The sequence below is a fragment of the Paracoccidioides lutzii genome (genome assembly GCF_000150705.2).
Source record: "Paracoccidioides lutzii Pb01 unplaced genomic scaffold supercont2.24, whole genome shotgun sequence".
Classification (NCBI taxonomy): Eukaryota; Fungi; Ascomycota; class Eurotiomycetes; order Onygenales; family Ajellomycetaceae; genus Paracoccidioides; species Paracoccidioides lutzii.
This window is the reverse complement of record NW_015440970.1, coordinates 285332-307631: the sequence shown is the minus strand read 5'-3', so window position 1 is coordinate 307631 and position 22300 is coordinate 285332. Positions and strand designations below refer to the sequence as shown.

At 50.1% G+C, this 22300-nt stretch overlaps 9 protein-coding genes across 9 annotated transcripts; 4 read left to right on the top strand and 5 right to left on the bottom strand.

Annotated features, from left to right (window-relative positions):
• Positions 1-349: 349 nt before the first annotated feature.
• Positions 350-3487, top strand: PAAG_07501 (PX domain-containing protein; the record flags this gene model as incomplete). Its single annotated transcript, XM_002790596.2, has 3 exons — positions 350-918; positions 996-1957; positions 2028-3487. 3 exons carry the CDS (start codon positions 350-352, stop codon positions 3485-3487), a joined length of 2991 nt encoding a protein of 996 aa, XP_002790642.1.
• Positions 3488-3676: 189 nt separating this feature from the next.
• PAAG_07500 (xaa-Pro aminopeptidase) lies at positions 3677-5307 on the bottom strand (the record flags this gene model as incomplete). Its single annotated transcript, XM_002790595.2, has 3 exons — positions 3677-3883; positions 3998-5027; positions 5138-5307. 3 exons carry the CDS (start codon positions 5305-5307, stop codon positions 3677-3679), a joined length of 1407 nt encoding a protein of 468 aa, XP_002790641.1.
• A 453-nt stretch (positions 5308-5760) lies between these two features.
• On the bottom strand, positions 5761-7332 carry PAAG_07499 (hypothetical protein; the record flags this gene model as incomplete). Its single annotated transcript, XM_002790594.1, has 1 exon — positions 5761-7332. The coding sequence occupies one exon, from the start codon at positions 7330-7332 to the stop codon at positions 5761-5763; it is 1572 nt and encodes a 523-aa protein (XP_002790640.1).
• A 759-nt stretch (positions 7333-8091) lies between these two features.
• PAAG_07498 (5-oxoprolinase) lies at positions 8092-12486 on the top strand (the record flags this gene model as incomplete). Its single annotated transcript, XM_015846241.1, has 5 exons — positions 8092-8136; positions 8203-10855; positions 10932-11417; positions 11502-11683; positions 11803-12486. The coding sequence occupies 5 exons, from the start codon at positions 8092-8094 to the stop codon at positions 12484-12486; spliced, it is 4050 nt and encodes a 1349-aa protein (XP_015700676.1).
• A 312-nt stretch (positions 12487-12798) lies between these two features.
• PAAG_07497 (hypothetical protein) lies at positions 12799-13357 on the bottom strand (the record flags this gene model as incomplete). Its single annotated transcript, XM_002790592.2, has 2 exons — positions 12799-13017; positions 13100-13357. 2 exons carry the CDS (start codon positions 13355-13357, stop codon positions 12799-12801), a joined length of 477 nt encoding a protein of 158 aa, XP_002790638.1.
• Positions 13358-14049: 692 nt separating this feature from the next.
• On the top strand, positions 14050-14987 carry PAAG_07496 (hypothetical protein; the record flags this gene model as incomplete). The annotated part of the gene is made up of 3 exons (XM_015846240.1): positions 14050-14294; positions 14413-14844; positions 14984-14987. 3 exons carry the CDS (start codon positions 14050-14052, stop codon positions 14985-14987), a joined length of 681 nt encoding a protein of 226 aa, XP_015700675.1.
• A 70-nt stretch (positions 14988-15057) lies between these two features.
• PAAG_07495 (U3 small nucleolar ribonucleoprotein Mpp10) lies at positions 15058-17193 on the bottom strand (the record flags this gene model as incomplete). The annotated part of the gene is made up of 1 exon (XM_002790590.2): positions 15058-17193. The coding sequence occupies one exon, from the start codon at positions 17191-17193 to the stop codon at positions 15058-15060; it is 2136 nt and encodes a 711-aa protein (XP_002790636.1).
• Positions 17194-18060: 867 nt separating this feature from the next.
• On the top strand, positions 18061-18750 carry PAAG_07494 (mitochondrial protein sorting (Msf1); the record flags this gene model as incomplete). Its single annotated transcript, XM_002790589.2, has 2 exons — positions 18061-18213; positions 18331-18750. 2 exons carry the CDS (start codon positions 18061-18063, stop codon positions 18748-18750), a joined length of 573 nt encoding a protein of 190 aa, XP_002790635.1.
• Positions 18751-19664: 914 nt separating this feature from the next.
• PAAG_07493 (hypothetical protein) lies at positions 19665-21342 on the bottom strand (the record flags this gene model as incomplete). Its single annotated transcript, XM_015846239.1, has 2 exons — positions 19665-20427; positions 20585-21342. The coding sequence occupies 2 exons, from the start codon at positions 21340-21342 to the stop codon at positions 19665-19667; spliced, it is 1521 nt and encodes a 506-aa protein (XP_015700674.1).
• Between the last annotated feature and the right edge of the window lie 958 nt (positions 21343-22300).

The following is a 22300-nucleotide window of genomic DNA, read 5'->3' as shown; positions in this document are numbered from 1 at the left end:
CCAGGAAACGTCAAGCGAGGGACAGCACGGTACTGTACTGTACAGTACAGTACGGTGCGGAACGGTGCGGTACGGTATTGTCGTCCCCTCTGCAGGCGGGTAGGGCACACCGCAGGCGCCCCCTGCGCACTCCCGCTCAAACCTCCCAAGATGAGTTCTTCGTTGTTGGTTCTTGAATTCTTTCTTGCAGGGTATATGCATCCACAGGGTCCGAGTGCAAAAATATAATCTCTTAGAGTGACCTTCTGGTAAACTCCCCTCTACGTTTTAGCATCATCTTCGTCTTCTCCTTCTCCGCCTTACTATGTGGATGAGCAGTACCTCTGTCCCAATGTAAGCCTGGGGGACCATGGACGAGTCCGAACCCAAGGTGACGACGACCGAGGGCTTGATCCCAACCAGTGATGGATCTGAATCTTGGCCACCAAGACGGGAGGATTTTGCAGAGAGCGCAGCTGGCGCGGCAAGATCTTCCCAATCCCAATCCCAATCTGCGTTTATCCAGAGCTCCCTCCTAAACCAATGCCTACGATTTCTCGCATCCGCTAACCATGTCACTCTGGCTGCTTTGGGCGGAGCTCTCCTTGCCATTATATATTTGCTCCCGGGGAGACTTGCTCTAGTGTTATTTGGGGTATCCGTGGGTGTCACGCTTCATGCCTCATGGGACGGTTACAAAGAGACCGGAGATGAAGCTGTGAAATCAAGCCTCTCCCTAAGGCGACGAGAGCTTGGTATTGAGGTGATTTCTAGAGTCCTGCGTTGGCGCGAAACTAGAATTACAGATACTCTCAGTGAATCCAGCAGTCCCATAGACAAATCGATTAATAACAAAGAGCCAGACTTTGCGGGTTTCCAGCCCGCAACAGCAGCGGCTCTGAATTCACTGACTGACGCTATCATTCGAGACTATGTCCAGTAAGCAATGCAGCATACAACCACCTCCCCTTCGCGAGACTTTTACAGAACTCCAACTAACTTAGATTTGCCCGTAGGTGGTGGTATGGGCCACTTCTGATTTCGGAAAGGGCATTTCCACTGTCCTGCCGTTCGAGCCTGACCCGATTTATCATCTCTATATCCTCTCACCTCTCACGCAAAAGGCCGGCTGATATCTTCCTCCATTTCGTCACCAACGCCGCATCCATCGCCGTCGTATTTTTAAACGAATTTTCCGCTGCCTTCGAATCCGCCTCGAGCAATTCTACATGGGAGGATGTCATCTCTTCGTACCTTAAAGAATACCCCGACAGTAATCTAGCGAATGTTTTATCAACCGACCAACAACGTGCGAAGCTCCGACTCGTTGCAACCGACATTATAAAATCTTTTCTTGAGCCCGATTTATACAACTGTGAACCAGTCCAGATTTTCTTTCGTGAGGTGTTCTCGGATATCATATTGGAAAGCGTAATTGTGAATTGCTCAAAACCGGAATGGATCAATGGGTGGATTGTGCGGCTTCTGGAAGAAGGGGAACCGGAATTGATGAATGCAATCGATATCGGCGTTGATAGGGCACGACAAGAAGAAATGCAGGCTTTTGCTGCCCGCTCTTTGAGTGATGTTAATAACAGTAGTATGTCTGAAGATTCTACAGAACAGGATATTGTCGTTGAAAACTTAAAAAGAGGGAATGAAAACAAGGGCTTGACTAAGGCGCAATTAGAAATGGAAGAGGCCGAAAAGGAAGCAAAGCGCCTTAGTGCTCTCATTGCCGTCAGCAATGCTTACAAGAGTGGCGGACAGCCAGCGATGAACGAAACTGGCAGCGATCCCGATCCCGATCCCGATACACATACCATATCCTCTAAAATTTTCGATCCACAAGTGCCTCCTATCCCAACTGATGACCGCCGAAGTAGTAATGACTCGGCAAGATCCGAGATGTCAAGGGATTCTAAGGAACTCAGAGACGTTCGAAACTCAGTGCATGAGTCGCCCTCGAAACAAGAAGGTATAGTCCAAAACTGAATGTCGCTGTCGAAAACAACTTCCTCCGCTTCCAAACTAACTTGATCTCCCAGACTTAATTCAAACGATTCTCCTCGGTGCTTCTGTATCAATCGTCGATGACACTCTCCCAAACGACAAAGGGAAAATGCGCGTGAAACCTACGGACGACTATTTGTTGCAAATTGAACCCTTCGGCTCCAGGATCCCGGGCTGGGTCATCGCCAGAAAGTATTCCGATTTTGAAGCCCTCCATGAAGTTCTGCGCCGCATATCCGTTGTGTCCGGTGTATCTGACTTCGTAGAACAGCACAAAGAGCTACCGCCGTGGAAAGGTCAGTATAAACTAGACCTACGGCAAAGCCTTGAACGTTATCTTCAACACGCTCTAAGCTTTGAGCGGCTCGCTAGCTGCGAGGCTATGAAGCGGTTTCTCGAAAAGGAACGGGGGGGCCTGGGGGCGTCATCGCTAAATGGGGCTGGGAAAGTTGGATTCTCTTTCCCCAGCCAGGCAGTGTTTGAAAATATGGGTAAAGGCGTGCTGGGGGTCCTGAGCAATGCTCCGAAAGGGATGGCTGGGGGTGGCAAGGCTGTGCTCGAAGGTGTTACGGGAGTGTTTGGAGCCAATATTGCCCATCGGAAACGGTCGATCGAGCTCGAGGCTACGAAATTGGGGCAAGTTCAGTCTGTTTCGCGTTCGAGTACTCAACATGATATTGCTCTTGATGTTGGATCAAGCGAAAATGGATCTGCTGAGAAATCTCCAGTCTATGTTACGCATAGTCAGGACGGGAACGCGACTCTTAAGAGGGACCACGTGGCTCAACTATCTCCTTCTCCATCTAGTGAACATATTGATGAGAATCAAGAAATTTCTCCTGTAGGCGGCGAGAAACGCGACCAAGCACCCACTACCATATCATCTAATCCTGCCGATCAAATAGACAGTGTTGCAGCCCTAGCACCTGCTAAGTCTGAACCAAACACGGAGCCCCGCAAATCCACCCCTAAACCTTCCTCAGGGGAACCGCGCACTACATCTCTTTCCGAGGAAGAGATCACCGTCGCAGTCGAGCTCTTATTCGCTGTCATAAACGAGCTATACGCCCTATCCTCCGTCTGGGCCATCCGCAAAAAACTATTGAATGCAGCAAAGTCATTCCTACTTCGGCCCGGCAATCCACACATCGAGGCCATTCGCCTCCTCGTCCAGAAATCGATCATCGAATCTAACGCCTCCGACGATGCTGTGGCAGCTCGTATCACCGTCCTGCGCCAAAATGCGCTTCCGACCGAAGATGAACTGAAAGAGTGGCCTCCTGCTCTGACTGAGGACGAGAAGAATGAGCTACGCGTCAAGGCGCGGAGGTTGCTGGTGACAAGGGGCATGCCGGATGCTCTTACGAGTATTATGGGGCAATCGGCGACGGTAGAGGCGTTGGGGCATGTTTTTGATTCGCTGCAGGTTAGCCGTGTGGCTCGGGGGTTTATTTTTGCTCTGATGCTTCAGGCCTTGAAGGCTGTGATACAATAGATCGATTAGGAATATATACACCGTAGATATAGAAGCGGTTATTGATATTGATTGCTAGTTATCCTAGCGAGAATACCTCCAATAGGGTTTTCCATAGAGTACAATATTTTTAGATTGTGCTTTCGAAATAATTGCCTGAAACAGATTCGTTCCCTCATGTCAGATTGTCAGTAATTACATTGACACCTATTATTTTTCCGTAGCAAGTTTCTCTATCTCCTCGGGAAGTTTTGGAGCAGTCGTCAGATTGTCGTAACCATTATCTGTGACGACTACATTGTCTTCAATGCGCACACCACCCACACTCCAATACCGTCCAAGAACATCGGCATTGATGTACTTGCCCAAATCCGGAGAACTGAGATAAGGATCGATAATAAAGCGACAAAAATATATCTATTAAAAAAAATAAAACTTGTATTAGTTTTCATCTGGAAAACAGTAGCTCAAGACGAAATGAAATGAACATCCCAAGGCTCTGATAAGTTTTCATGAAAAGGAGCGACTTACCCCTGGCTCAACAGTTACAACCCCGCCGGACGCCAAAGGACCCCGCAGACGCAAGTATTTGAACTTCGGATCCTTATCTGCGTAGTTCGGATTACCTCCCGTATCATGTGTGTCCATGCCAAGATAGTGACCTAGACCGTGCGGGAAAAACGCAACGCTAATCCCCTTCTCAAACAGCTCCTCCTCCGTGCCACGCAGGATGCCGAGCTTGAGCAGTCCGCGGATAGCCACGCGGTGAGAAGTTGAATGGACGTCTTCCCACATCACTCCCGCTTTAATCATCGCCAACGAGCTGTTCTGCATCTCCAGCACAATATCGTATATCTGTCTGGACTCGGGCGAAAATTTTCCCGAAAGCGGCACCACCCGCGTAATATCCGCGCAGTAATTTCGGTATTCAGCCCCAGCATCAATAAGCATGTTCAGCCTCCTTTGCCCGGTGACGCTGTCGACAAGATCCTCGTCATTCTTCTGGTAGTGTAATGTTGCCGCATTCGTCCCACTGGCAAAGATGGGATGATACGACTGCTCCCGACACCCACTGGACATGCACGCGCCGACAAAAATAGCCTCCAACTCTCGCTCGTTCCTAGCGGACATCGCCGCCTTGAACACCGCCACATGTGCCTTGGAAGATATCTCATTCGCCCGCCGGAGCAGAGCAATCTCATACGAATCTTTGACAACGCGCGATTCCTCAGCGGCTCGCTTCAAGACATCAAAATCGATCTCTTGAAATGGAAGGAAAGTTATATGTGGGGAAACTTGGTCGGCGATTGCGAAGACTTTCTTGCCACCCTGTGCTGAGCAGTAATGCGCCAAGCTGGCATTGACTTCAGCTGTTGACAGGACGGCGTCAACATCATATATCTCCAAAGCCTCCTCGACGGAAAGGGGCAATCCAGACCAGATGACTGAAGCGGGGTCAATGGGGGGGATGAAAATGGTCAGCTTGTCCGCTTTGATGTCGTATGTGAGGTAGGAATCGGGGAGGGGGCAGCCGGATAGGTAGAAGAAGTTGCGGCGTTGGCTGGATTGATAAAACGCTTAGTACAGAAGCCTCTTAGCCGACAGTGACCAGCACAGAATACAGATAACTACCAGACAATCTCAACACGAAGCAGCAAAATCGGGGCTTACCGGAATGGCATTTCCCCATCACTATCCTCAATCATGTGCGTCTTCTGGCCTTCAAGATAAATAATTCCAGAATCGCCATGCCCGAGCTCCTGTATGCGGGCCGCAACCCGCTTTGCATGGAGTTTCGCGGGATATTTGCCCGCAAGGGTCTGATCGACAGAGACAGCCATGCTTTTTCCTTTGGATTATTTCTAGTTCAATGCCAACCGCACCACTGTCTACCTTTTTGTGAAAATAATGCCCACCTCAAATACCAATGTGACGGAAGTGCTCCTTATTGATGATTCCTAACTACCGCTGATGCGCGGGGTTTGTTGTTGGTTGCAGCGGGGGCTGAACTTGCGGATGGCTGCGACTGTGCTGAGTAAGCGAGTTCGCCAACCGGTCATATCCGCCCCAAAGTCCGCAGTATAATGTTTGAGTACAGGGTAGAGATGCAACAAACACCGAAGAAACCCCCCCTCACGGAATTTTCAATTTCAAGAAGATATACACCGTACCTAGGTGTCCGTTTGGGGCGAGAGATATCTATTAACCAAAGGCTGACGCTGTGGTTGTAATGAATTCCTAATATATATATATAATATATTACAAAAAATTTCAGAACAGAGACAACGACCGCATCATCGGTACAGACTGCTTCCGCTGGAAATCGGAGTGGCATCCTCAAAATCTAGGCGCCACTTGCTAATTTCCGCGAATTTTCGTGCCTGTAGGCGGAGTTCTTCACTCAATGGTGGTAAAGCATTGGCGGTGGCTGCTAAGGCCCGCTCGGATGCGGCTGGAGGAGAGGATGTCGTATTGGCTAATTGGTTTTCTTTGTCTTGTTCAAGTGCTACATGCCGGGACAAGGAATAAGTAATACCATGCCCTCCTTTCGAGTGTGGTGGCTGGGACTTCCTGGAAGTTGGATTGTTCGCCGACTTGGCCGGTGGTTTCCGCTTCCTTGGACCTTGCTGGCTAACCCGAACATCAGGCCCCCCAAATTTGTTGTTTCTTGTCCCTTTTTTCGCTCCCCTCACATTCTTCCGCTTTCTAGACGCTCTTGACGTAGAATAACTCAACTCGTCTTGATCAGCTTCAAGTGCACCAGAATAATCGCTAAAATAGTTGTCGTTTTCACCGTCATCTGAATTGGACCCATCATTATCATTTGCTTCTCTGTGTGTATGGCGGAGTCGCCGGTGCGGAAGAAATTTTTCTCTCAGTGCTGCAGTAGAAACTCGGACGTCAGGTTTTGGAACAGGCGATGGGCTAGCATTTTCTAGATATTCACCATGTAATGGTTGTCTATCGGTTGGCAGGGCTGGGCTACTCTCAGGGGGCACCATCGTCTGGCTTAGTATTTCGGGCGGATCTGGTGGCTGGGCTCCTCTTGGAGTAGGGAGCATGTCATCTTCAGAGGCACTGTCCTCGGCGCTTTCCTGAGTTCTAATAACAACAAGTTCAGATGGCTCGGGAGACCGAGAAACCTGCACCTGAATATCTGCGTCTGCCTTTCTCTTTTTATTTAAGGATCGGGCAGTCAAATCCCGTGGCGTCGAAGATGAGGTAGATAAGCGGTCTTGACGGATGTTCTTGCGGCTTGGGGATTTTAGGGGAGTAGATTCATCAACTGGGTCAAAACTACCCAGAAAGCAATCGTCGTCATCAAGCTCGGAAGATGGATCCCCTTGCATCATCTGTAGGATACTGGGCTGTCGTGGGCGGCGTCTGAAATTGCTCAACATCGAGCTTTCGAACGCAGGTGTTCCCATCTTTTGCACTCTCGAACTGGCGTCGCCTCTGTTACGGGGATTGGAAAGGAGAGCTCTCGCGCAAACGGAAGACTCCAGGCCATTTGCGGTAGGGACTCCTTTCGTGTCGTTCAACTGTTTCGCCATTGGTGTTTGGTGTCCCAGTCCCAAACCCCCTCTCAAACCACTTTCTTCTTCATTGACCTCGTGGACTACAGTTTCTTGCCTCTGGGCGGATGTTAATTCACACCAATTCTCCTTGCGGGCCCCATCGCAACTCCTCTCTGTACATCCGTTGTCTTGACCTTCGAGCGCCTGGACCTGGGCCTTGTTCGGCTTTGGAATAACCACCAATACATTATCACTCTCTGCGAGCTGTGCACTACCGCGTGGAGCAGCTGCTCCGGGACACTTCGCAGCCTTTGGGCGACGCCCGCGTCTAGCAGGCGGTCGAGGCATGGGTGTGAGCTTCCTCGTTCTTTCTCAAGACGCGTAAATGCTCCCAAATAAACGTCACAAACCCTTTCAAGCAATTCAACGCCTGGTTCCGTGATTCGCGGCTCCTGACGTCCTCTGCACCGGTAACGTGCACGCTATTGAAAAGAGTGATAAAATTAGGATGGTTAGTTTCCGAGAATTTCGGCGCGTTTGCGACACGGATATCCCGCGAACGACAAGCAGGCAGCTTTGAGTGGAACAGGAGACACAATGCTGTGTCGCGTGTTTGTGAAGTCGGCGTAGGTGGTTGTTGTTTTCTTTGCCTGTTGGTCAGCCCGAGCTCTCAAAGTTCCTTGTTTACTTTTGGGTCGCGCGTACTGAGCACCACGTGACGTCATGTGATATCGCCGGCAGAAGGATCTGGATGACGTCAGAAGCCCCCAACGGTCGGATCTTGTCAACCAAGTGCTGTAGTTAATTAACTAATTAACTATAATATCTGGTTAAATACAAAACTGACCGGGTTCAAAGTCAACCGTCTTGTCAGCAACTCCCCCGCCCCCACTTCTCCGTCTGACTTGGATTGCGCTTTCAGGCGGGACTGCACGACGAATTCCCCCCCCCCGCGCCCCGTACGGAGTGAAAATTCCCGATTCTCCCATCTGCTTTGCTGTGAATATTACAAATATAAGAAGTATCGGCCTCCCGGCGCATTCTGGGATTATTCTCTAATCCCTCTCGCCTATCCCATTTTTCAACGGTATCATTACCCTCTCCACGATGGCTATACCAGCCCAAGGTCCCGGAATACGGATCTCAATTGATGTATCTATGCTCCTTTCTAGTCAGTCCTGAGATCCGCTTAAGTTGCTAATAATTGCCCCCTCACAGCGTGGCGGCACATTCACGGACTGCGTGGGAAACCCCGGCACGGGCAAATTAGAAGATGACATCGTCATCAAGCTGCTGTCCGAAGACCCCTCCAATTACAGCGATGCTCCGCTGGAAGGCATCCGACGACTGCTTTCCAAGTTCGAAGGCCGGGAAATCCCCCGTGGTGAGCCGCTAGATACCTCCAAGATCGAGAGTATTCGAATGGGGACGACTGTGGCCACAAATGCTTTGCTAGAAAGAAAGGGCGAACGGATGGCCCTGGTTGTGACTAAGGGATTCAAAGATTGTCTGGAGATCGGCAATCAAACTCGCCCCAAGATTTTTGATTTAGCCATTTGCAAACCGGATGTTCTGCACGAAAAGGTCATTGAGGTGGATGAGCGAGTTACGCTGGAGGACTATACAGAAGATCCAGCGCGGAATATAACACCTACCCCTCCTCGGGACCAGTCTTCTCCAGATGCTGAAATCGTGCGCGGAGTGTCCTCAGAGGCCGTCCGGATTCTACAGAGGCCTTCCGAGAGCACCGTCAAGGCCCAGCTCCAAGCTCTCTACGATGAAGGATTCCGGAGTATTGCAGTCTGCCTCATGCATGGATACACCTTCCCAGACCACGAGGCAATGGTTGGCAGACTTGCTAGAGAAACGGGTTTCACTCATATTAGCTTGAGCCACGAATTAATGCCTATGATCAAGTTAGTGCCCAGGGCAACTTCCACGTGCGCTGACGCCTACCTAACACCTACCATTCGCAAGTACATCACAGGCTTCCAGTCCGGATTTCAGGGTGGACTTGGCACAAGCACTTTGAAAAAGGGATCAGACACGAAAGGGGCACGATGTGAATTTATGCAATCTGACGGGGGACTTGTCGATATCGACAACTTTTCCGGCCTGCGTGCGATCCTGTCAGGGCCTGCCGGTGGAGTCGTCGGCTATGCGCTCACGTCTTACGACCCCAGAACAGACATCCCCGTAATTGGGTTTGATATGGGCGGAACCAGTACCGACGTGAGCCGGTACGGTTCCGGTCGTTACGAGCACGTTTTTGAAACCACAACGGCCGGTGTCACGATACAGAGCCCGCAGCTCGATATTAATACTGTTGCTGCAGGTGGAGGTTCGCGCTTGTTTTATCGCAACGGCCTGTTCGTGGTAGGACCCGAGTCCGCTGGCGCACACCCCGGCCCCGCCTGTTATCGCAAGGGTGGCCCGTTAACTGTCACAGATGCCAATCTGCACCTTGGAAGACTCTTGCCAGATTTCTTTCCTAAGATATTCGGGCCGAATGAAAACGAGGCGTTGGATAGAAATGCGAGCACAAAACTATTTGAGGAGCTGACAGCAACGATTAATGAAGAATTGCCTGCGGACCAAAAGATGACCCCGGACGAAGTCGCGTACGGATTCATTAAGATTGCGAATGAATCCATGACAAGACCAATTCGCTCATTAACCGAGGCCAAGGGCCACGACACCTCAAAACACAGATTAGCAACTTTTGGAGGCGCGGGCGGCCAGCATGCCGTGGCAATTGCTGAAAATCTTGGGATCTGGCAAATTTTGATCCACCGCTATTCCTCAGTGCTTTCTGCGTATGGCATGTCCCTTGCAGACGTGGTGGATGAGAGTCAAGTTCCAGAATCGAAAGTGTGGTCCCAAGATGAAAGTACTCTAAACGAGCTAAAACAGAAAATGAACGAGTTGAAGAAGGGGGCTCGGGAACGGCTGCATGAACAGGGTTTCAAAGACAAGTCAATCATATTTGAAGAGTATCTGAACTTGAGGTACCGAGGCACTGAGTCTGCGCTGATGATAATCAATCCCAAATTTCACACAACCGCAGACATGCCCGATGGTGGCAAAGACTGGGCTTTTGGTAAAGCGTTTGTCCAGCAGCATGAACAGGAGTTTGGATTCACGTTACCCAATCGTGATATCATCGTAGATGATGTCCGGGTTCGAGCAATTGGAAGGAGTTTTGACGATTTAGGCAAAACCGTCGATCAGCAACTGGAAGAAGCCAAACCGCGGGATGTAGGAGATGGAAAGAGGTTTGGTGTCTCTCATGTATATTTCGAAGGCGGGCGCGTCGAAACGCCGATTTATAAACTTGAAGATCTAGACGTCAATGACCGCATTCATGGACCGGCAATTCTTGCTGACGGAACACAAACCCTGGTTATCACTCCGAACGCAAGTGCTTTAATCATTCGAACCCATGTTGTTATCAATATCGGAACAACTTCGGAATCCCGCGATGCGAAAGTGAGCGTTAACTCCGTTGACCCCGTCATGCTTAGTATCTTCGGCCACCGCTTCATGGCCATCGCCGAACAGATGGGCCGGGCACTTCAGAAAACGAGCGTCAGCACCAATGTCAAGGAGAGATTAGATTATTCGTGTGCCTTGTTTGATTCTGATGGTGGGCTTGTGGCAAACGCACCACACCTACCGGTTCATCTCGGTAGCATGTCCACCTGCGTGAGAACGCAGTCCAAAATTTGGGCTGGAAACCTTAAGCCCGGAGATGTTATTGTGAGTAACCATCCTGAATTCGGTGGAACGCATCTACCGGATATCACGGTGATCACGCCGGCTTTCAATGGGGATCAAATTATCTTTTATGTAGCATCTCGGGCGCATCACGGTTAGTTATACAAGTCACATTCTTGACCTAAAGCTGTCACACTTCCGGGATGACTAATTTTTAAACCTTTATACAGCGGATATTGGTGGTGTACTCCCCGGCTCAATGCCCCCCAGCTCAAAAGAGTTATTCCAAGAAGGAGCGGCGATCAAGTCTGAAAAGCTAGTTTCGGAGGGAATATTCAACGACGAACGGATCACTGAGCTTCTATACCATGAGCCGGCGAGATATCCTGGATGCAGCGGTACAAGATGCCTTGCTGACAATATAAATGACCTGAAGGCCCAGGTCGCCGCAAATCAAAAAGGAATTAACCTCATATCAATGTTGATCAAGGAATATGGGGAGGCTGTTGTGCAGTTCTATATGAACAACATCCAAGACAATGCCGAACTGACTGTAAGGAATCTCCTGAAATCCGTCAGCAAAAAGTTTGTAGGGGCGGATCTTGTGGCTTTCGATCACATGGATGATGGAAGTCCGATCCATTTGAAAATATCGATTGATGCGGAAAAGGGAGAAGCAGTCTTTGATTTTGAAGGCACGGGCCCTGAAGTCTATGGTCGGTTTCCACCCCCCCCCCCCCCCCCCCCCTTCAAACTCAACGGGCAGTTCCTTAAACAATCCATGCTTACTTAGACCCCAGGGAATATCAATGCACCGGAAGCGGTTACTTACTCCGCAATCATATACTGTTTAAGATGTTTGATTTCCGAAGACATCCCGTTGAACCAAGGTTGCCTCAAGCCAATTGATGTGCGGATACCGAAGAATTGTTTCCTTTCTCCATCTGGTCAAGCGGCTGTTGTTGGTGGGAATGTCTTGACGGTAGGTTTTTCTTTTATTTCAGTCTTTTAGATTCCCCTTCCACCTCTCTCACCTCCCCTGCCCCCGGATGAGTTTGGAACTTCCACCCTTTCAAATTCAGCTTCTAACAGCGAATACAGAGCCAGCGAGTGACCGACGTAATTCTGAAATGTTTCCAAGCCTGCGCCGCTTCACAAGGCGACACAAATAACCTAACCTTCGGCTACGGCGGTAATATCTCAGGAGAAGAAGAAACCAGAGGATTCGGCTACTACGAAACCGTTGCTGGCGGGAGCGGCGCCGGCCCAGATTGGGAGGGCACCTCAGGCGTCCACACACACATGACAAACACCCGCATCACGGATTCCGAGGTGTTCGAACGAAGATATCCCGTGCTGCTGAGGGATTTTAGCCTGAGGCCCGGATCCGGTGGGAACGGCCAGCACCGCGGTGGAGACGGGGTCATTCGGGATATCGAGTTTCGAATTCCAGTGCAAGTGTCCATCCTCTCGGAGCGCAGGGTGTATCATCCATACGGCCTGAATGGCGGCGAGGATGCGCAGTGTGGACAGAATATTTGGGTGAGGAGGATACCGAAGCGGGGGGGAAAGCCTGGTGAGTGGGAGGTGCGGGAGATAAATCTGGGGGCGAAGAATACGGCCATGATGTTCCCTGGTGACCGGATAATTGTGAAGACTCCTGGAGGTGGGGGGTGGGGGAAGTCGTGTGAAGAGAGTAAGGCGAGGAAGGTGATGAATCCCCGACATGCGTGGAAGGGAGGGTCGTTAGCTAGCCGGACGGGAACACAGGAGACGAGTATGTGATATCAATATGGTTTCTCGCAAGTGGGCCGAATGCTGCTAGTAGTAGATTCTGTACATGGGCCTTTGAATAAAAATATAGACTTTTTGAAAAGGATTAAAATAAATTTCTCCGGTCCCCAATTGCTCGATCCCACGAAGAATGAAAATGTCCAAGCTTTGAACCATATAAGTTTTCAACTAAATTCGTGCATGCGGGCCACTGCCTTGTGATATGCAGGGCATGCTAACCAAAAATACAGAAAGGAAATAAAAAAGAGAAAGAAAAAAAGAATTACAGTTCACCCTGCATGCCAGGAAGATGCACATAAAAACCTAACCCTCTACGGAGCCATCGTCGGAGCCGGGACAAGACTCCTCTCCAGCTTTCTCCGGCTCACTCTCCGCCGTCTCGTTGCCTTCCCTGTCCGCAGCGGCGCCCGTTTCCGCGTACTTTGGCCTTTCTAAAGATCCGCCCTTCTCCTTAATGACAGCTTCGACATCTGGCAGCAGCTGGACAAGGGCATTGAATTGCTCCAACGGCAGCGAGATTCCCTAAGGCGAATATCTTAGCAACCGCAAATTCAGAGGAGTGGGGGGTTAAAGCAGGCGCAGAGCAACCAATGGAAATGCTAACCTTCTTGCCTGGAAGTTCCTGGCCATCTTTCTCATAGTACTCTCTCACACTGACCATGGTGTGGCCTTTGTAGGACGATACGGTGAGGCGACGGGACCGCGCAAGGCTCCAGTAGAAATCACCGTTGGAATCAACTTTCCGCTCAGCTCCATTGTTGTTGTTGTTGTTGTTTTTGCTGCTGCTGTCTGGCTTCACTTTCTTCTGTTGCTGAGTCTGTACGTCATTGTTTTGGGAGCAGCGTTTTTTGATTGAAGCCATTGAGAAAGGAATGAAGAGAGAAGGGTAGGTCCACTGGTTTCTCTGCGACGCGGGATATATCCGTTGTTCGTATGGTAGAGAAAGATGAAATGTATGAACTGCACTGTGCGATTCTTGAGGTGTATTTATTTCCCAACTTAAACGGCTGTTAGTTATTGTAGTTGACAAGCAGTTGGATACGTTGAAACTCGACGGGTTGAGGTTATACCTTGGATACTGAGCTGCAGTGACCTCATATCGTTATTGATGCCGACTCATCGGCTGTTTAAAGTTACCCGGTGCCTATTTCTATTTACCAAGTTGTATTTCAATCTTTTCAACTCTGCGGGACTCAGCACCTTGAGATACTTAAATACCACAGGCATCAACCTATTAGTGACTATATATCAACTATCAACTGCTCTTGTTATATTTGCGATCACCCAGTCCACTATTCAATTCAGGCTCCTGAGAAGCCTAGTTAACCGATCCACTGAACAAAGCACTTTTTTGTTAGCTGCGCGAGATTGCGCGCTGTATGAGCGAGCCATGGCTGTCATCTGAGTTAAAAGTCTACAGAGAACCCCTGCCAAAGCTGTTTACCTGCAAAGGGGAGATGATCCTTTGGCCTGCCAGTGCCCTGCTGGAAGTTTGACCAACCGCTTGCTATTGTCCCCGGCCAGAAATAATAATAAGCATTGCAGTCCAGTGCCATGGGTGAAACCGACCTCTTCACGGTGTCGCCTCTTCCCCTCGCCATCAGCGAATCCCTGGTCCCGGTCCGTGAAACCAAAACCGCGGGGACGGCGCTTCTCTCTCTCGACGGGCTCCTGGACCCCCCCTTGCAAATCAAAGAAGATCTGAAGGAGGGATGCGGCGGCAAGCTTTGGCCGGCTGGGGTCGTCCTGGCAAAATACATGCTCCGCAGGCACAAGTCGGACTTGTCTGGGAAAACCATGTCTGTATTACCCCGTGTTTATTTTATTTTCCCTGGTTGTCTGCCTTTACTGTGAAATTACGGACTTTTTCTTTCTTTCGATATACTTGGCTTACTGGATTCTCCTTTCGCTTCTCAGTGTGGAACTCGGCGCCGGAGGCGGCCTCGTCGGACTAGCAGTCGCACGAGGATGCTCCATCGACTCGCCGATATACATCACCGACCAGATCCCGATGTTGTCACTGATGCAAGACAACGTCCAGCTGAACCGTCTGTCGGACATCGTCTATCCGGCCGTTCTCGACTGGGGCTGCGAGATCCCCAAGACCGTCCCGTCAGACCCAGCCATCATTCTGGCGGCCGACTGTGTCTACTTCGAGCCTGCATTCCCGCTACTATTATCGACGCTGGAAGGCCTTCTGGCCAGCCCGCATTCGGTATGCTACTTTTGCTTCAAAAGGCGGCGTCGTGCGGATCTGAGGTTTATGAAGCAGGCGAGGAAATTGTTTGAGGTTGTTGAGGTAATAGATGATCCTGATCAGAAGGTTTATTCGAAGCAAAACATATTTCTGTACACCATTAGGAATCGTGGAGAGAAAGGCACAAAACAAAACAAAAAAAAAAAAAATAAAGAGTCAAGAAAATGAGTCCAACAATGGAAATGCCAAAACGGGAGTTGTTAAGGCGTCATCGTTATGATTAAATTATAGCTAGGTAGATGGAGTTGTTAAATCATATTATATTCTCCTCAACTCTCAGTTCCGAGTCAAACGGTTATCTTATTTTATAACTTTAGCACAGTCTGCCCCTTGCCTTCACTGGAAGGCACCTTGCCCCCGTAAACATCCTTCAAATCCCCCTGTTTCCCAATAACCTTCACCCCGCTCCTCATCAAGTCATCCACAACCCTCTGCTTCTCCGTCTGCTTCCCATCACCAGCAGGCCGCTGCTGCGACGATCTCTTCTTCAACTTCTGCTTCTCCCGCCTCCGCCGTCTCAGCTTAGCTTCCCGCGTCATCTCCTCCTTCGACACAGCCACTCCGCTCCTCAACGTCGTCTCCCCACGTACCTTGCCCTCATCGCCAGGCGCATAAACTTCCTGCGGCGCGAGAATGCCAGCCTCATCTACGCCAGCGCCACCCGTCGGCCTCACATCCTCCATGGCAATCGTAGCCACGTCCGCGACTACATTAACGCTCACCTGCGGGCGCTTGGGTCTATAGTTCCAACTCGACAACGCATCGAGCTGGGAGCTGATGTTATTCCACAACTGGGTAATTTCGTCATGATCGGCCTTGACCTTCGCGCTCTTCCGATCCACAAAAGCAGAATCTGTTTTCCGAAGATGATCTTCCTCGTACAGTTCGCCCAAGCTCTGCTGTGGCTTCGTCTCATCGAGCGTAAACTGTACGCGTTTGAGGTTAGCCTCGCTGCCCGGGATGAGATACGGCTGGCGGCGCGGGACTTCATCGAACTCCTTCGCTAGAATCCGTCGCTTGATCAGCGCTTCGATATTATCGGAAACTTCGTTTGAGATGACGGGGACAGGTTTGCCAACGCGCTCAAATTCAAGTTCCTCTTCTATCAGCGAATTGATAGGTCGATCGGGTGCCTTGGCTTCACCGGAGAGCATCCATTCCTTTTTCGAAACGTTGGCGGCTTCCAGTCGGCGGATTTCGTCTGTCAGCTTAGCTCGTCGCTTCTCGTGGGTGGATTGAGCGGCTCCTTTCTGCACAGTGGAGTTGCCCGCCAAATCCTCATCATCGGACGCATCGTCATCGAAAAGGTCGCGCTGCACGTCGGAAATCGCACGTTTTATGCTAGCCTCGATGTCTTCTTCAGGGGTCGGTGATTTAGGTTTGGACTGGGTATCATTTTGCTGCTGTCCCTTGGAAGCTTTGAGACGAGGAGGATCGAAAAAATCAGCGTATTTTATGTCATTCGCATTACCGCCCACCAAGCCCAGTTCGCTTTCGTCGAAGTCGCCATCCTCGTCCATAGGTCCGGCATCAGCATCGCCGCCTTCACTGGCGTTGTCTCTGTGATCATCATCTTCTTCTTCTTCTTCTTCTTCTTCTTCTTCTTCTTCTTCTTCTTCATCGTCATTATCATCCCCGCCCAATGCACCAAGACTGAGAGGATCAGCGCCCCAGTCGATGGCTTCCTCATCGTCGTCCTCGTCATCATCCTGTATTCCTTTCACGTCTTTCCTCTCAAATAGAGCCGTCTGCGCGTTGAACTCGTCGATTGAGAAAAACCCGTCATTAAGTTTGTTAGGGTCAGGGATAAATGAGACACTGTCAGCTCCTGTAGAGTTCGTGGGTTTCTTTGACTGCGGATCTGGGGTCTCAGCGTCGATCGACATAGAATCATCCCTATCACCGGCATTATCCGTCATCAGTTCCCCGCCATCCTCGTTACTGTCTGAGCTCTCGCCATTCTTCAAATTGTCCAAACCGTCACCGGTGAAATCGTCAGAGACTTCATCGTCTTGGGAGGTAATTCCGAGCTGACTATCATCGCGATGGATCCCCCGTGCCCCTTTATGCGAGGAATACTTGGAAGGCAGAATTTCCTCCTCCGATTCTCTAAGGCGAGAAAGTTCTTGTGCGGTATTCTGTGCAGCGGCCTCTAGTACCCTATTAGCCTGTTCCCAGACCTGGCGCGTAGTGAAGCCATTCACATGAATCTCTTGCAGGCGTAGAGCTTTGGCATGGAACGGTCCAAGTCCATCAGCGTCTTTCCGTTTCCGTTTGTCCTGTAGGCGTCTTCTCTGTGTCTTAGTGATATCTGACGCTAGCGGGTCAAGATATCGCTTTGTCGCAGTCACCCATTCGGTATGTAAGGAGGTTGTCGGTTTCAAGAAAAGCTCAGGCGTTGAGGAGAGCAACTGGGCGATTTCAACGGCAGAGCAGGTCATACTGAAGTTCAGAGAGAGAGATTTCACTGCCTCCACTGCCCGTGTGCTCTATGGTGAGTGAGGATTCGGTATGTGCGCGCCTAGATGCTGAGGACAGCGATTGCAAAAGCAGCCCCGTATTTAGGTCTCACGTCCGCATGGCATACTTCTGTCGCATGGACGGAGTCGTTACTCCGTAAAATGCCTGCCTCCTTGATCGAGATCCTCTTGCAAACCGATATTTTTTTGCTGAGCGGTGCAATGCCGCAGCCAATCACAGCGCAAGCAAATGATGACAAGGCTTACTAACCACTGACTAAGTGCGGGCGGCGACTTCTGCCGGGAAAACAGATATTCCGAGTCCCGGGTGCAGTCCCAGGCTTGAGGCTGAAAGGGCGGACGATCCCGGAGCAAAACTTTTTACTCCAGACGCCCTGGTTCTTGCTTGTGAAATACGTCTCTGCTCAACGCTCTCAGCCATCACCGGCATTGGTTCTCTTGCTGCCATTCGTTTGCCAAACGCTGCTCAATCTCCTCTCCCTCGACCAGCGTCAGGGCTGTCGTCCTTTGTGTTCTAATATCATAGAACGCCCTTCTCCCGCGGCACGGTAATTCCGGTTGTTATGACTTGATTTGTCATTTAACCGCGTCGATTGAAAACGCTGCTTAATCTCCTCTCCTCTCGCCGTATACAGTAGGATAATTTCCATCGCTCACTGTCTCCAGGCCGCCATATGCCTGCCTGCCTTTGCTTGCGTTGATTGAGGTTATTCAATTGTCTTATCTCTCTGCGTTGCCTGGTCTCAAGCACGAAAAGGCCGGTTGTCTCACTCGGTCCGGTGTCCTGTCTAGATCGCCATTTTCGACTCTATTCTAGATATTCAAAATATGAAGGTCTTCGCCTCAAGTTGCACGTTTGATTACTCATGGGAGGAGGTGTCTACTGCCAACTGGCGGAAGTACTGTCCGTGGAATGATAAATCGACACACGTTGTTGCTGTGGATATTCTCTCCCGGACACTGCAACCTGATACCGGCATTGTGAGTTGCAATTCTCACATCTTAGATCTTCTCTCTGACCATTACAATTACCGCTACCATCATTACCACTGTTCTTGCTAGTTTTGACCCGCTGACACCGTTGCTTATTTTGTGTAGTTACGAACAGAACGTCTGATAACCTGCAACCAGTCCGCCCCGCAGTGGCTCCTAACACTGTTCGGTGGCAACGCCACCTCCCACGTATACGAAGTCTCATACGTCGACCCTGTCTCAAAGCGAGTGACAATGTGCTCAACGAACCTGACATGGTCGAATGTTCTCAAAGTCCGGGAAACGGTCACTTACCAGCCATCCCGGGGTGCCCCGAACGCCAAGACAGAGTTCAAGCAGGACGCACAGATAACTGCCGTCTGCAGCGGGTGGCAGAAGATAAAAAACAAAGTCGAAGAAGCGAGCATCGAACGATTTAGCCAGAACGCTATGAAGGGACGTGAGGGTTTTGAAGCAGTACTCGAAATGAGTCGGAGGGTATTTGGGGAACAGCGGGAATGGGAAGCGAGGAAACAGGCTCAATAACGCAACGCCACCTTCGTGCATCTCCCTGGATAACCCCTCCACACTCCACCTCCACAGGTTCCTCTCCGCTACGTCTCTTCTAAGTTCGCTATACATCTTCATGTCAAGTGCCGTTTGCCTTATCCCATATAGCATACACCGTTTTCTCCTTTCATCACCGAGCGATTGCATCGATATCGAGATTACACTTGCCGAAAACGCCTGCGACTCATAGCCGAAGGGAACTTAAACCTTCTTTGTTTGATCCTTCTATTTTGTTGATTTGCGCCTGAAAAAAAATACGTCCTTTTTGCCGGGGGAATGGGGGGCGGAAAGTTAAAATGAGTTTTTGATTTTGGGTTTTGGCGCAACATGGCGCAAGCATATATAATTCTGTGATATATTTTTTTTTTTTTTTCTTTTTTGACCCCCTCTATTTTTGTTTGATGTATTGAACGAGATTCTGTAATTATTAGCGTTGACTTTTTTCTGTATATATGTTGATGCAAACACACATAGTATTGCTCATGTTAAGAGTGAACAATATCCCGACAGATATTAGAGCCTTTCGTCAGGTAAAAAAAAAAAAATCATCTTTTATTTCTCGTCCTTTGGACATCAGCTACGATCAATCCCACTATTGCAATCCTCGTCTGTATATCCTTGCGCTGAAGGCAGATAGTTGACTTTTCAGCTGCAGCACTCTTTTATCTCAACATCAGTTATGCGTAGTTCATATATACATATAATAGAAATATAAATATCAAAACGATTTAAGGAAAGACTATTCTTAAAACAGAAAGCCATAATACGTAATCATTACATAGATCCCATAACTCTTTACAAAATCAAATAAAAGCACCATATGAAGGTGCAGAGTGCGAAGCGCCAAGAGCAAGCAAAGAACATCTCAAAATCAAAGAGAGGGCGTGAACTCAGCCCAGGAGCCCTCCAAGAACCACCTTGCTCACACCTGCAGCCTCCGACTTGACTTTACTGCGACTAGCATCCTCAAACTCCCTCACCACACCCGCAATCATAATCTTCCGCAGCCTCGAATCAGCCTTGTTAAACATCTCCCCAACAACAGCAGTGCAAACAGACGGCCCCGAAACCAACGCCATAAGTCTCGTGTAGCAATCAATCAGCACATCGCACAGCGACGAAAACGTCTGAAAGAAGTCCGGATCGAACGGCAAAGTCGGCGTGAGGAGGTACGTGTATTCTTCGCCCGGTAGGAGGTCCGAGGAGTCCGAGTTGGAAGGGTAGGAAGAGGCCGAGGAGGTAGGATTGATCGACGTCGCGATGTTGCCCGTCATGGCTTTGATGTCTGATGGGTCGGTGGTTTGCATGGGCAGTCCGATTTCCGTGGCTGAGCTCGTGCGCCGGGTCTTGGTGCCTGAGTGGACGGAGCGTTTGAACATGTGGGGTATCCGTGCGCGGGTGAGGGAGGATGAGGTGTTCCCGTCGGCCGGGTGGGCTTGTTGGAATGTTTCGAATTCGAGGAGAAGGGCGTTTAAGGCGCGGAGGTATTCGAATGGTGTTGAGTTGACGTCGAGGATGGGGGGGAGGGAGAGGCCCAGGAGGAGATAGTTGGTTGCGCGGCGGGAGAGTTTCCGTTGTTCGAAGTATGAGAGTCGGGAGAGGTCTGATTTTGAGAAGTGGACTGTGTTGAACCAGTAGACGCGGCCTTCGTGACTGTGTTTCATATAGTCCGCCAAAAAAAAAAAAAAAAAAAAAAATTAGTTAAGAAAGGCATCACTGAGAGAGGGTGGGTGTGGTTGGTGGTTTAACATTAAGCGCAAATACCGAGGAACGAGCTGCGCCTGGGGAGGAGGGGGATTGGGGTTCTTACGCCTTCCGCAAATAATCTAGTGTCGATATCCGCTTTGACGACATTTGGTGGATGTTAGCATAGATTGAACTGGCGCTCTGCAGGCCATATGAACCTCCACTTGACGATACAGCTGGCATTGATAACGCGCCATAGCTGAGGAACGGGTCCGGACCTGCATTCGCGGTATTTGGGGATTTACCCCAGGAGGAGGTCGACGCCTCCATAGGCGTGGGGGGAGCCGCTTGGAGGTCAATGGGGGAGGTGAGATAACTCGAATGGTGGGAAAGGGATGGAATGATCAGCCGCGAGATTCCTCTGCCTTTGATATTATTGCGAGCGCTTGGTCCCTTGCGTTTGGTGGAGGACTCTCTGGGCAGACGCCGTTCTGGAGAATTGGCGGCCGCATTCGTAACAGAAGTCGTAGTAGTTGTTGTCGTCCCCGTCGTCGTCACCGTCAGCGTCGCGGAAGCGGCTGTAGAATTGGCGGAGGTTGAGCTGGACAAGGGAGTGAGAGAGATCGAGGGCTTTATCATTTGGCGCTGGCTGGAGGATCTGGACAAGGACCGGTTTCTCGAGAAGAACGCCGGACGGCTGGGGGTCTCGACTCGACTCACTGGGACATTATTATCATTATTATTATTTTTATTATTATTGGCCGGAGCCCTGACGACAGAGGGGTTCCCGATGCTGCTGGATGCCGCACGTTGGCGGGTCAAATCCTGATCGTAGGTGCTGCCATCGTTGATGCCCGGGAGATGGTCGTAAGGATGGCTCATGGCGCAGCTGTCTGTCTCTTTTCTTGTTCAACCAGTTGGCGCAAAACCAGAGCACTTCGCCGGGGGGGTAACAGTTGGGTCTGCTTTAGTTACATGGCGGGTTAGTGAAGTTGAACTAAGTCGCCGGGTGCAAACGTTGAATGTCGGCGGGGCGAAGAGTCCGTATGTACTGCATGCATGTTGTATAAACATACGGGGGGGGGATACATGGACATGGACCCATTGGCATTTTGGAGGTTCTGTACCTTGAGGTGGTAGGGCCAATGATACGGCCTGGGGTCCATAAGCACGTCGCTTGATTTGCAAAGTATGTATTTGGCCGTAATTAGACTTAGTTGAAGTAAGTATGTGGACAACCGCTAAGTAGCTAGCTATTCTGGGGCTTCGTACGGGACCCCAGCTGGGGTTGGCGGATTCGGCGGCAGAGAGTGGGTGAAATATTCGAGAAAGAGAGAGAGAAATAAGTAAAAGCCCGCGGATTCCAGGGGGGGGACTTGTTTATTCCATCCGCATCGAGTTGAAAATGATTTCTTATTACTGTTGGATGTCTATTTGACTGAAGAGGGCCACAGGAGATCGAAGAGGGTCAACAGCAGTTAAACGTTATGTACACGGGGGCCCAACGCCATTGTTATACGGAGGAGGGATTTAGGGGTTAGATCTACCTCTCCACGGAGACACGGAGGGTAGCATCTGAAGTGACGGTTCATCCAACCATTCATTCCATTTGTCCCCCGGAGCAGTGCAGTCGAGCAGTTTAACATGCAAGAGGAAACTTGCCGCTGAAGAACGAGCTGCAGACCGAGGAAACAGACAGACAGCAACGGTTGGTTGGTTATTTATTATTGTAGCTATGTAGCTATTGTAGAAAAAGCGTAGTAGTTAGGGGCTTGCCAGCAGGATTCCTCACCATCCTAAGCGGTGGGTTGCCGTGTGTTTGGCAGCGTTTCAACTGGAA